Here is a 12,448-nt window from a genome sequence, read left to right as displayed (position 1 = left end):
CAGACGGCAGCTGGGCACCCCGCCAAGACTTAAGAGACACGTGTTGAGGGACTGCAGCAAAGGATAGGTGCGGGCCACTAGCTACAGTCGGGTGATGGAGCGTGTGTTACAGTGCCCACGCTCGCCTTCGTGCCGAGGCACTGCCGTACTTCCCATTATTTCCTTTGAATGTGGGGACCGCCAGAGCAAGCCGGAAATAGAATAAGGCGACCGAGCCAGACGGGCCGGAAGTTCCTGTCCAGGCGCCGCCATTACAGGCTACTGTTGGAAGTGGCTAGCGGGAAGCAGCCGTTGCAAGAGGGGGCCGGAAGTACAGCAGGGCGTCGCCATGGCAGATCGGGGCAGAACAGTCAGGACGCCGCCATGATGGTTTGGTCGTCTGTCAGCTGTGCGACCGACCGGAAGAAGCGAGATAGGAGGGCTGGCCTGGGAGGCTCCTTGACAATCTAACACCGGAAAAGGCGGGCACACCTCCCTGACTGACTCCTCGGTAACGGCCTCAACATGTGAGTAACGGGAGTGCATGCCCTGCGCTTGCCGTGCACGCCTTCTCTCCGGTGACGCGGACCCAGGCCGGAACCCAGGAGGTGGAGTCGTATCTGTTCTTGCTGCTCTGATCCTCAGGACTCGCTCCGTTCCCCACCCTCGCGTGTCCAGATCCACTCCCCCTTTAGGAACCGAAAACTTTAAGGTCCACTGACACCCAAGCTGCCCCCAGGAATCCAGGCCCAGCCTTGGAACTCCACCGTCCGCCCCCCGGGTCACTCCACCTTCCCCTCGGTATGTGTCCCGGACCTCAGGCCTTAGTGACAGGCCCATAGACTCATTCCAGATCTGTCCCCAAAATTCACCTGTAGGGCCACTCGCTCTTCCACATCGTGACCCACCAGGGCCTCAGGTGTCACCCCATTACGCCATTCTCAGATCTCCACTCTAAGACTGGTCAGGAGATCCTTCCTGGGACCCCAGACCCCACCTCTTGGATCCCTACACGCACCTGCGCTTCCCGCGCCCCTTCCCCCCAGCTCTGGGTCCTTGCTTCTAAGATCTGTGGGGGGGTGACCGCGCTCCGTAGCCCTCTGCCAGGGTCACAGGCTTTTGTACACCTGTTTAAGGATCCCCCTACCTCTCTCACCCCACGCGGACCCAGGTCAAAACCTTCCCCTTTGTGCCCTGCAGGCAGGCAGCCCTGGAGATCACTGCTCGCCACTGTGGCCGGGAGCTGGACCAGTATGGCCAGTGTGTGGCGGCCAAGCCCGAGTCCTGGCAGCGGGACTGTCACCACCTCAAGATGAGCATTGCTCGATGCACGTCCTCCCAGTGAGTGCAGGACAGTTGGGGGGAGGAGAGTGTTGGGGAGGGCTTGGCGGAAGGTGACCCCAAGTGTCCCTGCAAGGTGGGTGGGCTTGACTGCGGCACCTGCTCAATGCACTGCAGGTAGTGGGTAATGCAGGAGACAGCGCGGGGTGGGCAGTACAGTGGCAGATAATGCGGGGGACAGTGTGGGGGTGAGGGAGGACAGTAGAGAGCAGATAGGGCAGGTGTGAGCTGCTCAGTAGAACCTAGACACCCGTGGTGCCCTCTCTGTAGTCCCATCATCCGTCGGATCCGCCAGGCCTGTGCAGAGCCATTCGAGGCCTTCGAGGAGTGTCTCCGACAGAACGAGGCAGCCACCAGCAACTGCACGGAGCAGGTGCGCCGCTTTCTTCAGTGTGCGGAGCAGGTGCCACCACCAGGCCCACCCACCATACAGGTAGAGACCTGGGGTCACTCTCAGCCCCACCCTCCCCACCTTCGGCCTCCTGAGTCCCTGTGCTGAAGCCTCCTACTTACAGTGGTGGGAGAGCATTAAGGACTGAGACTAACGATGCCACTCCTTTGCTTGGCATTCAACTGTTTCCCGTCCACTCTGAACAAAACCGCAGGCTTGGCGATAGCGCTTGGTTCTCCCCAGGCGACCTGTCAGCCCCTCCCTCATTGTCACCTGCCCTGTGGGGTTGCCCCTGAGCCTGGTGGCAGAAGGTGACCATGAGTTAAGAGTGTCACTTTTTCGTGGATATGGCTGTAAAGGTAAAGGTTGGCTCTACACCAGCCCCTCTGGCACCCTGTCATCAGCCATGCCTGTTCCTACAGCCCCATCTTCTCTGGGGCCTCCCTGCTTCTCTTACCCCTTCCAACTCATTGGTTGTCTGTGACAGTTCCCGAGAGTCCCCAAGGAAATCCGACGTGTTCCACAGGTCCAGTCTCAGCTCCTATGGCCCCCTCTCCCCTCCTCACCTCAAGTCCCAAGTCCCAATCCCAGGGAACTGCAGTCCCTTGCATGTCCGCAGCTGCCAGGCTTTTATCCAAATGTTTCTTTCCACCTGGACTGGTCCTTCTGGCTGAATCCTTGTCCAGCGTACCTGTCATCTTCCTCAGAAAACCTCCTTGATGGCCCTGCCCTGTCCAGGCTCCACAGTCCCCGAGCTCCTTCACCATGGCTTATGTGTCACCGCCTTGTAACTGCTGCCCTCCTATCTCTTGTTTCAGAGGTCCTGTCACCAGGACCCATAGTCGTGTGTCATGAGGCAGGGATAAGAGAAGGCTCAGACCCAAGAGCCACTAGTGGTAAGGATTCTCCATCCTCCCCAGGAAACATTCAACAGTGACCACATGCTAGTCACACTAGCATGTTCCCTATCGTGCTGGTAATGTTTCTTTCCTTTAAGGCCTTTGGCATCTGAACAGCAAAGACCGCACCTTCCCACCTTAGGGCCAGTTGCTCCTTCTCCTCCTGTTTCCATCTCACAAAACACGATATATGTAGCGACAGTCAAAGTGTCACTGAGACACTCGCATTTTTCTCTGACAGCTTTCTTCATAGATGTTATTAGGTGACATATTTTTGTTTGTGTGCTGTCCACCTCTCTCTAGAGGCGGAGGTGTGCCTCCTGTATCCGTTGCTGGTTTCTGATACCTGTGCAGTGGCTAGCACACGGCAGGTTTTCAGTACACAGGAGAGCTGCTGGTGACAGTTCACTACATCCCATGTTTACATGACAGATGGCCAAGGCTGTCACCGGACACTGTTTCCCTAGCGGGTGTGCGTTAAGGGCAGCCTCTGCTGAGTCCACAGCCCCCTGGTGGTCCTGGGTACAGAACAGGCTGGTAGATGTTGATGTGCTTTTCCCACAGACAGAGCCACTTCCTGGCACCTGAGGATACTTCGGACTATAGCAAACTGGGCAGGAGTGTCTGGTGCTTGATGCTCCCAACCCCCAGGAGTGGCCAGATATCATCCTGAAGGCCCCAGATGTGGGCCTGGCCTCTGGACATCAGAATCCACAATAAATAAAAACGCGGATCCCCAGACATTGAGTCCTGCGTTTGGCCCCGAGGGTCCTGGGAGGTGGCCTGGGCAGAAGCCTGTCCTCTGTGCCCCAGAGTCACCAAATATTCCAAGAAAGGGCCTCTTTCCAGAGCTAAGACCATCCTTCTATCCTGTTAACTCTGTCAACAGCCATCTCCTATCCCCTTGCTGCGTTGATGTGGGATAGGCCCTTCTTCCCTGCCATGCCAGGATTTGCCAGGTCTGCAGGTGTTTCCTCGAGGTTTTGGGAACAATAAAACACACTGCTTTTCTTCATGAATTCAGAGCCAATTGAACAATAGATGGGACAGTTGGGGCCCAGTCCCACTGGGACTTCTGGGAGCCTTCACAGGACATGCCTTAGTCAGCCTCCTGGGGGCAGCTTTTAATCTGTCACTGAGGGCTGTTTTCGTGGGTGTTGACTGTCTAGCACTCCACCTACTCAGAGGTCCGGTGTCTCTTGCCTTGAGCAGGAGGTTGAATACACTGTACTCAGCATACAGAAGTGCGCAGTCAGCCCGGGCGGTGGCTTCTTCCCGTCCCTCAGCAGGTGACGGGTTCTGTACCACAGCTGGTATGCACAGGCTCCAGCAGAGGCAGGTCTGTGGGAGGTCCATTGTTTAGACCAGCCACTCGCCCAGAGGTTTGACTCCAAACCTCCGAAAGTTGGAAGTGACCAGCCAGTGCTGACTGGACTGGCCATCTGAGACCTGAGGCCAGTGCCCTCACTCAGAAATGAGCTGGAGTCTGCCCTGCGGCGAGGAGGAGGGTTGGTCTTCGAGACTAAGACGGCAGTCAGACACATGGCAGGAAGGTGGAAGTCCAAATGTCCGCTGGGGACAGCACAGGTCAGGCCTGTGGTCCCTAGAAGGCTGGGTTCCCTGGTCTGCTTCTTCGGCCAGCCCTACCTTGCCTGGCAGGTTCTGAAATGTGATAAGAAAACACCAGACCCAGGCCCCACTTGATGGCTGGACCAGCTCCCTGTGTGGGGCTTGGTGCCTGGGAGCTCACTGCTGGTGGAGGCAAGTCCCAGGCCAGTCCAAACCGGGGACAGCACCTCACGACAGCGTTTAACCATGAGGAATTTTTACTCCTTTTTATCACAAAGACTTTCTAATGTCCATTCCTGTGTCTGTGTCGGTACGTTGTATTTTCCTAAGAGTGTTTCCCATGATCTGAATTTTCACATTTTCGTAAATTTGTTGAGAATACCACAATTAAGATCTGTAGAATCTAGAGAAAGCCCCTTCTGCGTTCCTGGTGTTGCTTGTTTGTACCCTCTTCCTTTGTCCTTCCTCAGTTTCAACAAGGCTTTATTGACTTTATTACTCTTATTGCAGTATTTGCGCTGGTTTTGTTGATGCTCTGTTTGTGGGTGTTTTTATCTTAGTTCTCTTCTTTGTTACTGTTTTTCTTCAGATTTCATTTTCTGTTTTCTGCCTTTTTGACATGAACGTTTAGCTCACTGTTTTAGCTTTTTTCTAATATTTGCACCCACATGTCCCACAGAGCATGGCTTGCTATTTTTCTTTTTTCACTGATTCCCAGATGGAGGGTTGAAATTGTATTTCTTAATTTCTAAACATGAGGGTTTTTCTATCTGTCTTGTCTAGTTGCAATTAGTTGGGAACGTATTTTATGATTCCAATCTTTTGAAATACCTTGAGACTTCATGGCATCTGGTCAGTTTTGTTAATGTGCTCGAGTGAATCCTTGGTTTGTGGTCCACCGTCTTCACTCAGGGCCCTCAGAAACAGACTATACACGAGGATTTGGCAGATGCTCCCAGGTGGTATTAGAGGGTGGTGGGCAATGACATAGGGTTGTCAGGCAGTCATCACTGCGGGTAATAGTGTGGTTCTCTGGGGATAGGAGGCTTGCTTTGCACTCAAGGGGTGGGGGGCTATTCATACACTGACCTCCCAACAGCCAAAACGTCAGTGTCATGAAATGCGAAAGAAGCACAGGGGACAGTATGAATTGGGAAAACACCCCAGCAAGAAAAATATCAATAACTTTAACTCAGCAATTCACCATCTAGAAATCCATTATAAGGAAATAATTCTAAAAATCAGCAAAAGATTCAACTGTAAGGGTTTTACCACATTCTGGTTTGTAACCGTGGCAAAGGAAGGGTTGTAATTATTTTACATATAGGGCTGGGTCCATATACCTGGGAGCACCTGTGGAGTAGAACATAGTGCAGCCACCCAGGAAGAGACGTTAATAGTGTTTGGTGACACGCCCCACCCATTCTCAGTTTCGTTCAGGTGAAAAAAGGTGTGCCAAGAGCAGCCAAAACATTTTTGACAAAGAAAAACAACGAAGGGTCATATGTCATTCCAACATCAGAATGTGGTGTGATAATCGTGTGGAGAGGGGTGTAAGTACCTGTCTACAGGTGACGGAGAAAGCGCATATGTAGGAGAGACCTGAGCTGGTTAGAACCAGAGGCTGCCCTGGCCATCATAACTTGTTACCCTGAAGGGTCACTCAGGCCTGAGACTGAGCCAGGAGCCATCTCAAGAGGAAGGTTAAAATGTCCTTTTAGAAGGAGTTGGGTGGCTCTGGGGACTTCCTGTGTCTGCTAGGCTCACGTTGCTGCCCAGGGCAGCTGAAAGGCAGCCCAGGCTGGGGCTGAGGGGCTGAGGGTCAGGACTCCTGGGATGCTGGCTGTGGGGGAGGGGACGAAGAAGAGGCCGGAGGTCCCCTCACTTTTAGGTAGGAAGGAGTAGGCTTCCCCTGGAGTGACCAGGATCGGGGGAGTGGGTTCTACTTAAATGAAGATGCTGAGGGTGGGCAGGCCTGGGCTGGGTGGGGTAAGGGAGGATGTTGTCTTGGGCTGAGGCTCACAGAAGTAGCCTTTCTATGTCTTCCAGGTCTCCTGCTTGGTCTGTCTGGGGTGGGAGGTTGGGGGTGTTAGAGGTGAACAGTAGTCCCCAGGGGCAGGTTCTCAAGTTGGGGGAAACAATCCCTGCGCCAAGGGAAGAGAGTCCTTTGGTAGAGAATGCAGAGTTCAACACATGCGCCAACGTTAGAGGCAAAAGGGGAGTTTATTCGAGAAGGAGTGACACTCCACAGACAGTGTGGTCTCCTCTTAGGCAGGGAGTGAGAAGGCCTAAGAGAGAGAGGGACTGAGTGTTGGGGAATTCAGTGTATATGTCATTCTTAGTTTTCGTGAGCTACATTTAAAGACTGCTTAAAAAATAAAACCGTGCTTACCCATCTTTGGTGTGGACACACAGTAGGAAGGGGTGGGGGAGAGTGTATAGCAGGAAAAGGTAAGAATGTCTAGTGTGAACTGCCTGCTGGCAGTTCCCAGCCTTTAATCCTTAGGTTCCCCATGGTTTTAGCTGAAGGGATGAACAATTTTATTTTGTGCAGGGCTCCACTTAAGGATTCTGTTTCCCCTTCCCTGGTCTGGGGAATGGCTTGTTAGCAATCCCAGCAGAAATCTTCCTTTGTTTCACAGGTGTCCTCCCAGCCAGCTGCAGGGCTGCCCAGCACAATCCAGTCTCTGAGTGTAGCTGCGATAACATTTTAGTTCTCTGGCTCCCTCCATACATCACCCAGACTTGTTTCCTAAATGGAGGTGGCACCACTGTGTGGCATCTGAATGCAGTTCCGTACCCTTGGCTGGTCTACTGCCGAGGATCCTTTGAGATTTTTCTCCCTTACCCAGACTTGCTCTTAGGGCCCTCTTTCCTCCCCCCTCTCCTTGGCCATAACCGAAGGGAGGGAGAGTTCCACCCAGGCCAGGGCTGCAAAGTCCAGGCCACTGCTGACTGCCGCTGAAGCCATGGGAAAGCCATCCCGTGTGGCTTTGGGCAAGGCCACTATCATGCCTGGGGCTGCTCTTAGTGGCATTTACAGTTGCCCAATGTCTTCTGCTAGGATAGTGGTTGCCCCTTGTCCAAAGACCCCTCGCGGACACCTGAGACTGGGCAGTACCGCACCCTATGTGTACTTTGCTTTCTCTTACACGTGTATACCTGTGATCAAGGTTAACGTATAACTCAGCACACAGTAGGAAAGTAACAGGAATAACTGATGCTCAAAGAGGATGATTGTGACATTCTGCCGTAGTAGGGTATGCGGGTGCTGTCTCAGTATCATCCTGTCCTGCACACAGTCATGGACACACTGGATGACAAGTTTGCCACGTTCTGGGAGGAAGGTTTCCTTCACGCCATTCAGAATGGCACACATTTAAAAATGCATGAATTTTTTATTTCTGGAATTTTCTATTTAATGATTTCTGACCATAGTTGACTGCAGGTAACAAACCATGGGTGGTGAGACCCAGAGAAGGAGGGATGCAGGATGCCTGTGCTTCCATTTGTGCAGCAGCCAGATGCAGTTTCAGTGAGGCAGTGGGCACGGCCACCTCTGCAGTCCCACCTGTAGAGACACTGGTCTGTGCCCCCCATGTGGTACTGTCTTTGGCCTATTATTTCTGCGAGAGGCACTTTTAAAGGCTTCTTCTTCACCTGTCCTTACAGGCCAAGGGCCGCGTGGGGTCGTTCCAATGCCAAGCGTATCCTTCCCAGTTAGTCTGTGGATGGGGAGTGACGGGTGGGTCCAGGGCACTCTGTGCCAGGCATGCGGGCCATGCCCTCCCCAGTGCGGTGTCATGGCCATGGGATGGCATCCCCACACCAATACCCTCCCCTTCAGACCTGCATCTGTCCCCCTCCACACAATGCAAAGACAGTCCAGTCCTATGTCTGCCCTCACCACGCGCTGGTCACCCTGGACGCATCCTCCTTTGTTTCTTTGGTATATACTCCCCCTTGACTGGCCCAGGACCCTCCTGTCAAGTGGCCAAGTCGGCCCTGGACACAGTCACTACAGCTGCCAAGGGTCAAGCACAAGGCAGGGCCTGGAGGATGTGGAGGCCAGTGAGGAACAAAGGGTCTTTTCTAGATTAGACAGCTCGCCACTTCTGTGGCGAGAGGCAACATGAGTAGTCAGAGGTGACAACAAAACGTGGGCCCACATGACAGCAACATGGGTGGTGGAGGCTGCAGCTGTGCCCCAAAGGGGAGGACCCGGGAGGTGAACCCCCAAGTAGCCCAAGTCCCCCTTTCCGTGGAGGGGCCCCTCTGAAGATGTAGAAGTGCAGTCGGAGGGTGAGCAGGTCCACCCTGAAGTATGTGTTGACACCCCCGCACCCAGCACCGTGCTTTTCATGCTGACCCAGCAGGCAAGGTCGGTCAGAGGTAGAGTCTACCTGTCCTAGGTCTCTCAGATCTTTAAGGCACTCATTTCTACAGCAGCCCAGGGGCACTGGTTTGAGAATTGCTTTGAGATAATTGTTGTGGCTGCAGGAGGCCCTTTCAAGGACCACATTCAGCCACTTGCACCGTAACAGACCTCACCCCTTGGTCAGGGGAAGAAACCTTGGCAGGGTGGGCTCTGGCCCCCTGGCCACTCTGGTTGGTGTCACAGAGCTTCAGGGGTGAGGCTCAGGGACAGCTCCCACACACGTGGCTGTCAGTGAGATGGCCTGATTGCCCCTCTCTCATGCCAGCCGTTGATCAGGCAGGACGTTCAAGGTCTTGGGCCTATTGGGTCATCTGTAAATTAAAGCCAGAAACAGTCTTCCAACTGTTGGCTGTTGGCGCGGCCATGGGAAGATTATGCGCTGAGTGCTCTGCCGACCACCCACAGTCCAGCCCAAGGCCACCAATGCCATCTACTTCTTCTGAAATGCTTAACAAGAAACAGAAGTATGGATCACTGTCAGTAGCTCAGTTACTCGCTTTGTGCCTTTTCATGATTCCTCTTTTATTTCCAAGGGCTGCTGTTTTTAACAGCACACGATTTAGGGACAGGAGTTTTGGATGAGGTCAGCCATTGGGGTTGAGTGAACATTCTTCCACCATAGATTGGATAGTCTCAGGCCAGAGGGTCAGGTGGCCGGATACTATCTTCAAATAATTGAGCTATAAGATTTATCACTTCTTTTGTAATATGTAACCTGCATCCCTGGTCTGAGTTTAATTTGAAAGAGATGTTCAGACACCAGCAGGACTGTACCAGACCTGGACCAGGACCCTGGCAGGCAGGCTGCAACCTGTGAGTGCATCTGCGGAGCCAGGGCTGAGGTTTGTTAGAGTTGTGTTCTAGGCTCTGACCATGGACCAGGGTGGGGCCTAAGGCCTGTGCTTCCACCTGGCCCACAGGTGGTGTTGGGCACAGGGTGCACTGACGATTATGGTGGAGTGTTTCAGCATATTTGAATAAAGCCAGAGCAATAGTCACAGACTCTGGTCCAGGGTGGGCGAGGCCTCCCCACACCTGCTTCAGAGGGTCTATATGCTGACTTGCGAGGCCAGCCCCCAGCCCCAGGGACACCGTTCTATAAGAGTCCAGAAGAGGCAGAAAAGTAGGGAAGGAGTGGGGGCAGACATACTTTTCACAGACTGTTCTGCCTTTGAACTTTGCCTCCCAGTGGTTAAAAACAAGACAATAGCCCCAAAATGGAGTCTGTCATGCTAAGCCCCACTTCATAAACCAAGACATAACTGAGTCCTGGTGTCGGCTTTCCCAGAGATAGAACTTCAAACCCATCACGGCTGGGTTGCTGGTGAAGCTGTGAGAGCCCGAGCAGCCCAGGAGATGATCATGTCTGTCGAGGTCCTGGTGTGGCCATGGCAGCCGTGTCCTAGGCCCAAGGCCCCTTCCCAGGCTGACCTAGGGATCCTACAGGCTCCCGCCCATCCTACCAGCACCCTCATTTACCAGGGCCAAGTAACAGCAGTTAGTATTTTTGGAGGAAGAGAGACCATCTTGATATCCAACAACTGAAGGCCAAATGAGAGTCCAGGTATCCTAAGGGAGACAAGAGGACAGGCTCACAAAGAGGGAGAAGCCTGTGAACCAGTTCTGACTGATTTGCCAGCACATCTATGGGAGGAATTAGAGGAATTAAGCAGATGCTTCAGCTGGTTAGCCATTGGACAAGCTTGGAGCAAGGGAGCTAGGAAGGACATGTCTCTAGGGGGACTTCAGGAGAAGAGCTGACAGTTGGTCACTGCTGTCCTGAACAAAGCCACAGCCCTTACCACAGTCACTGCTGAGCTGCTCAATCACCAAGTAAATGTGCACCGAGCACATCCTGCCAGCCACCTATGCCAGAAAAGCCACTTTGCTTTGATACAGAAGACTTCAGTGGCCTGAGACTGTCTGCCCAGAGACCTGTTGGGGACACTGACACCATGAGGAGATGCCAGGCCTCCTGGGAGGTGGCAGCAAAGCTGAGGAGCTAGACTGGGTGCCTCTTCCCCAGAGATTATCTGCTGACCCCAATCCCTAACATTTCCCATGCTAGCACCTACTTCAGGGACAGGACAGATGGACACAGAGCCCTTGTGCGGGTGGCACCTGTTCCAGAGAGACAGGAAACCAGGGAAAGATCATCTGAAGTCTGCGAGCTGCAAGGTCCTGCCTGGCAACCCTAGGTCGCAGCAACCTCCCAGGCACACCTTGCCAGTCTCCTGGGACACAGGGTCACTCCTTTCCCAGCCCGGCACCTGTTGCGCCCATGTCTACTCAGTGATCTGTGCTTAGAGGCAGGTGCTCCTGGCAGGGCCTGGGAGCTGCTGGGCCAGGAACCCCCATTTCAAGCAATCTCCCACACAGCAGACCCCAAAGTCACAAAGTCTGCTGAAGGTTAGATGCAAAAGCCTCTGGGTTCCAGCGCTTCTCCAACTGTGAGGAAAGGACACGTGGGCATGGGCTGGGACACTGGTATCCAGGAAAGGCTCCCTTTTTCCCCCACCAAACTCTGGCCTCTTTCATGTCTATGCCTTAAAGGGAGTGCGGGGAACATAGGGCAGACACGGAGCAGTGGTCCTGAGTGGCTTGGCCTTGTAGGTCAACCTAACTGTCACTGATGAGCCCTGGGTCACGTCATTCCCATCCCTGACTGACAACCCTTCGGAGAAAGCTGCCTTCTCCAGCACCCGGGGCCTCCTGTTGCTAGCTCATGAGCAGCTTGACTCCAAGACAGTCCCTTCCAGCCACCAACTGCCCAGCCGGTCCCCCAATGAGGCGCCCCACTTCTTCTGCCCACCTCCCTGTGCACCAGCCACAACTAGCTCCCCCCTGCCAGCTGCTCCAGGTGTGACAAGAGGTGCTGGGGAAGTGCCTCTCCCCATCTTGTCCCCTCCCCAGCTGGGACAGTGAGAGGAAATGAGAGAGCCAGGAGCTGGGCCCTCTGGACAGTGGGTAGGAGGATAGACATTCATGTCAGACTGCGTCCTAAGTTTTCATCAGGATCCATGTTCAGATAAACCCAAAAAATCTTCGGACTAGACAAACACCACAGTGGCCCAAAGGTGCTGCCCTCTGTGTCACCCCCTTTGAGGTGACAGAAACCATCAGTTAACTCTCAACAGGATAAAGCCACTGTCTGGTCCCTTCTGATCTTGTCACCCCTGCCCTTCACCATGGGCCCTGCAGCCCTGGGTTCACACCCAGCAGGACACCACTTCCCTCTTTGTCCCCAGCCACCCTGAGGGACCTGCCACAAGCCACCTCCTCCCAGTGTCCCCTCTGTCATGGTTTTCACGTCCTGTCACAATGTCATAGTCTCCTTTACAGCGATGTTTCTAAAACTGTTTCAGCACAACCCTCCATGAGAAATGTTTTGCCATGTGACACAGTTGACACAGATTTGTACACACAGGTTTCACAGAACAAAAGTGACAAGGAATAATAACATGGTGTTTGCACTCTGTAAGTGCTTGTTGGGAGTGGAAGGCAGAAGCCCAGGTCATAAAGCACAAAGGGAGCTGTTGCCACCTCCCCTCAAGGAGATCAGATTAGGAGAAGCTGCAAAGGAAGGAAGCCCCCACCTGTGAAGTCAGAGTGCAGTCTGGGCCACAGCTGCAGGCCACAGCGCAGTGCCTGTCCTTTGCTCTCTTCCTGTTTAGCCCCTTATGTTCCCCGCTGCTCACAGCCAGCCCAAGTCACAAAGCATCCTTCTCTGCTGCTAGGAAACCTCTCATTGCACTAGATCCTCATGGAGGTCCTTTGTATGGCCGCTGCTGGCTGAGATCCTGGAAGGCACCTGCCTTGGGGAAGCAGGAG

At 53.7% G+C, this 12,448-nt stretch overlaps 1 protein-coding gene across 4 annotated transcripts in view; it reads left to right on the top strand.

Annotated features, from left to right (window-relative positions):
- Window positions 1-11: 11 nt before the first annotated feature.
- CHCHD5 (coiled-coil-helix-coiled-coil-helix domain containing 5) overlaps window positions 12-12,448 on the top strand; it is a 23,391-nt gene continuing 10,954 nt past the window's right edge. The window contains exons 1-4 of one of the 4 annotated variants that reach the window (XM_036224687.1): window positions 24-506; window positions 1,180-1,320; window positions 1,591-1,753; window positions 2,530-3,168. In XM_036224687.1, the coding sequence (XP_036080580.1) occupies window positions 505-506; window positions 1,180-1,320; window positions 1,591-1,753; window positions 2,530-2,553 (330 nt within the window). In that variant the 5' untranslated portion in view covers window positions 24-504 and the 3' untranslated portion in view covers window positions 2,554-3,168. The other 3 variants (XM_016153243.2, XR_004952044.1, XM_016153224.2) reach the window with 3 other exon arrangements.

This window comes from Rousettus aegyptiacus, unplaced genomic scaffold (assembly GCF_014176215.1).
Source record: "Rousettus aegyptiacus isolate mRouAeg1 unplaced genomic scaffold, mRouAeg1.p scaffold_m13_p_7, whole genome shotgun sequence".
NCBI lineage: Eukaryota > Metazoa > Chordata > Mammalia > Chiroptera > Pteropodidae > Rousettus > Rousettus aegyptiacus.
The sequence above is the reverse complement of the archived record's forward strand: the minus strand, read 5'-3'. Positions and strand labels throughout refer to the sequence as shown.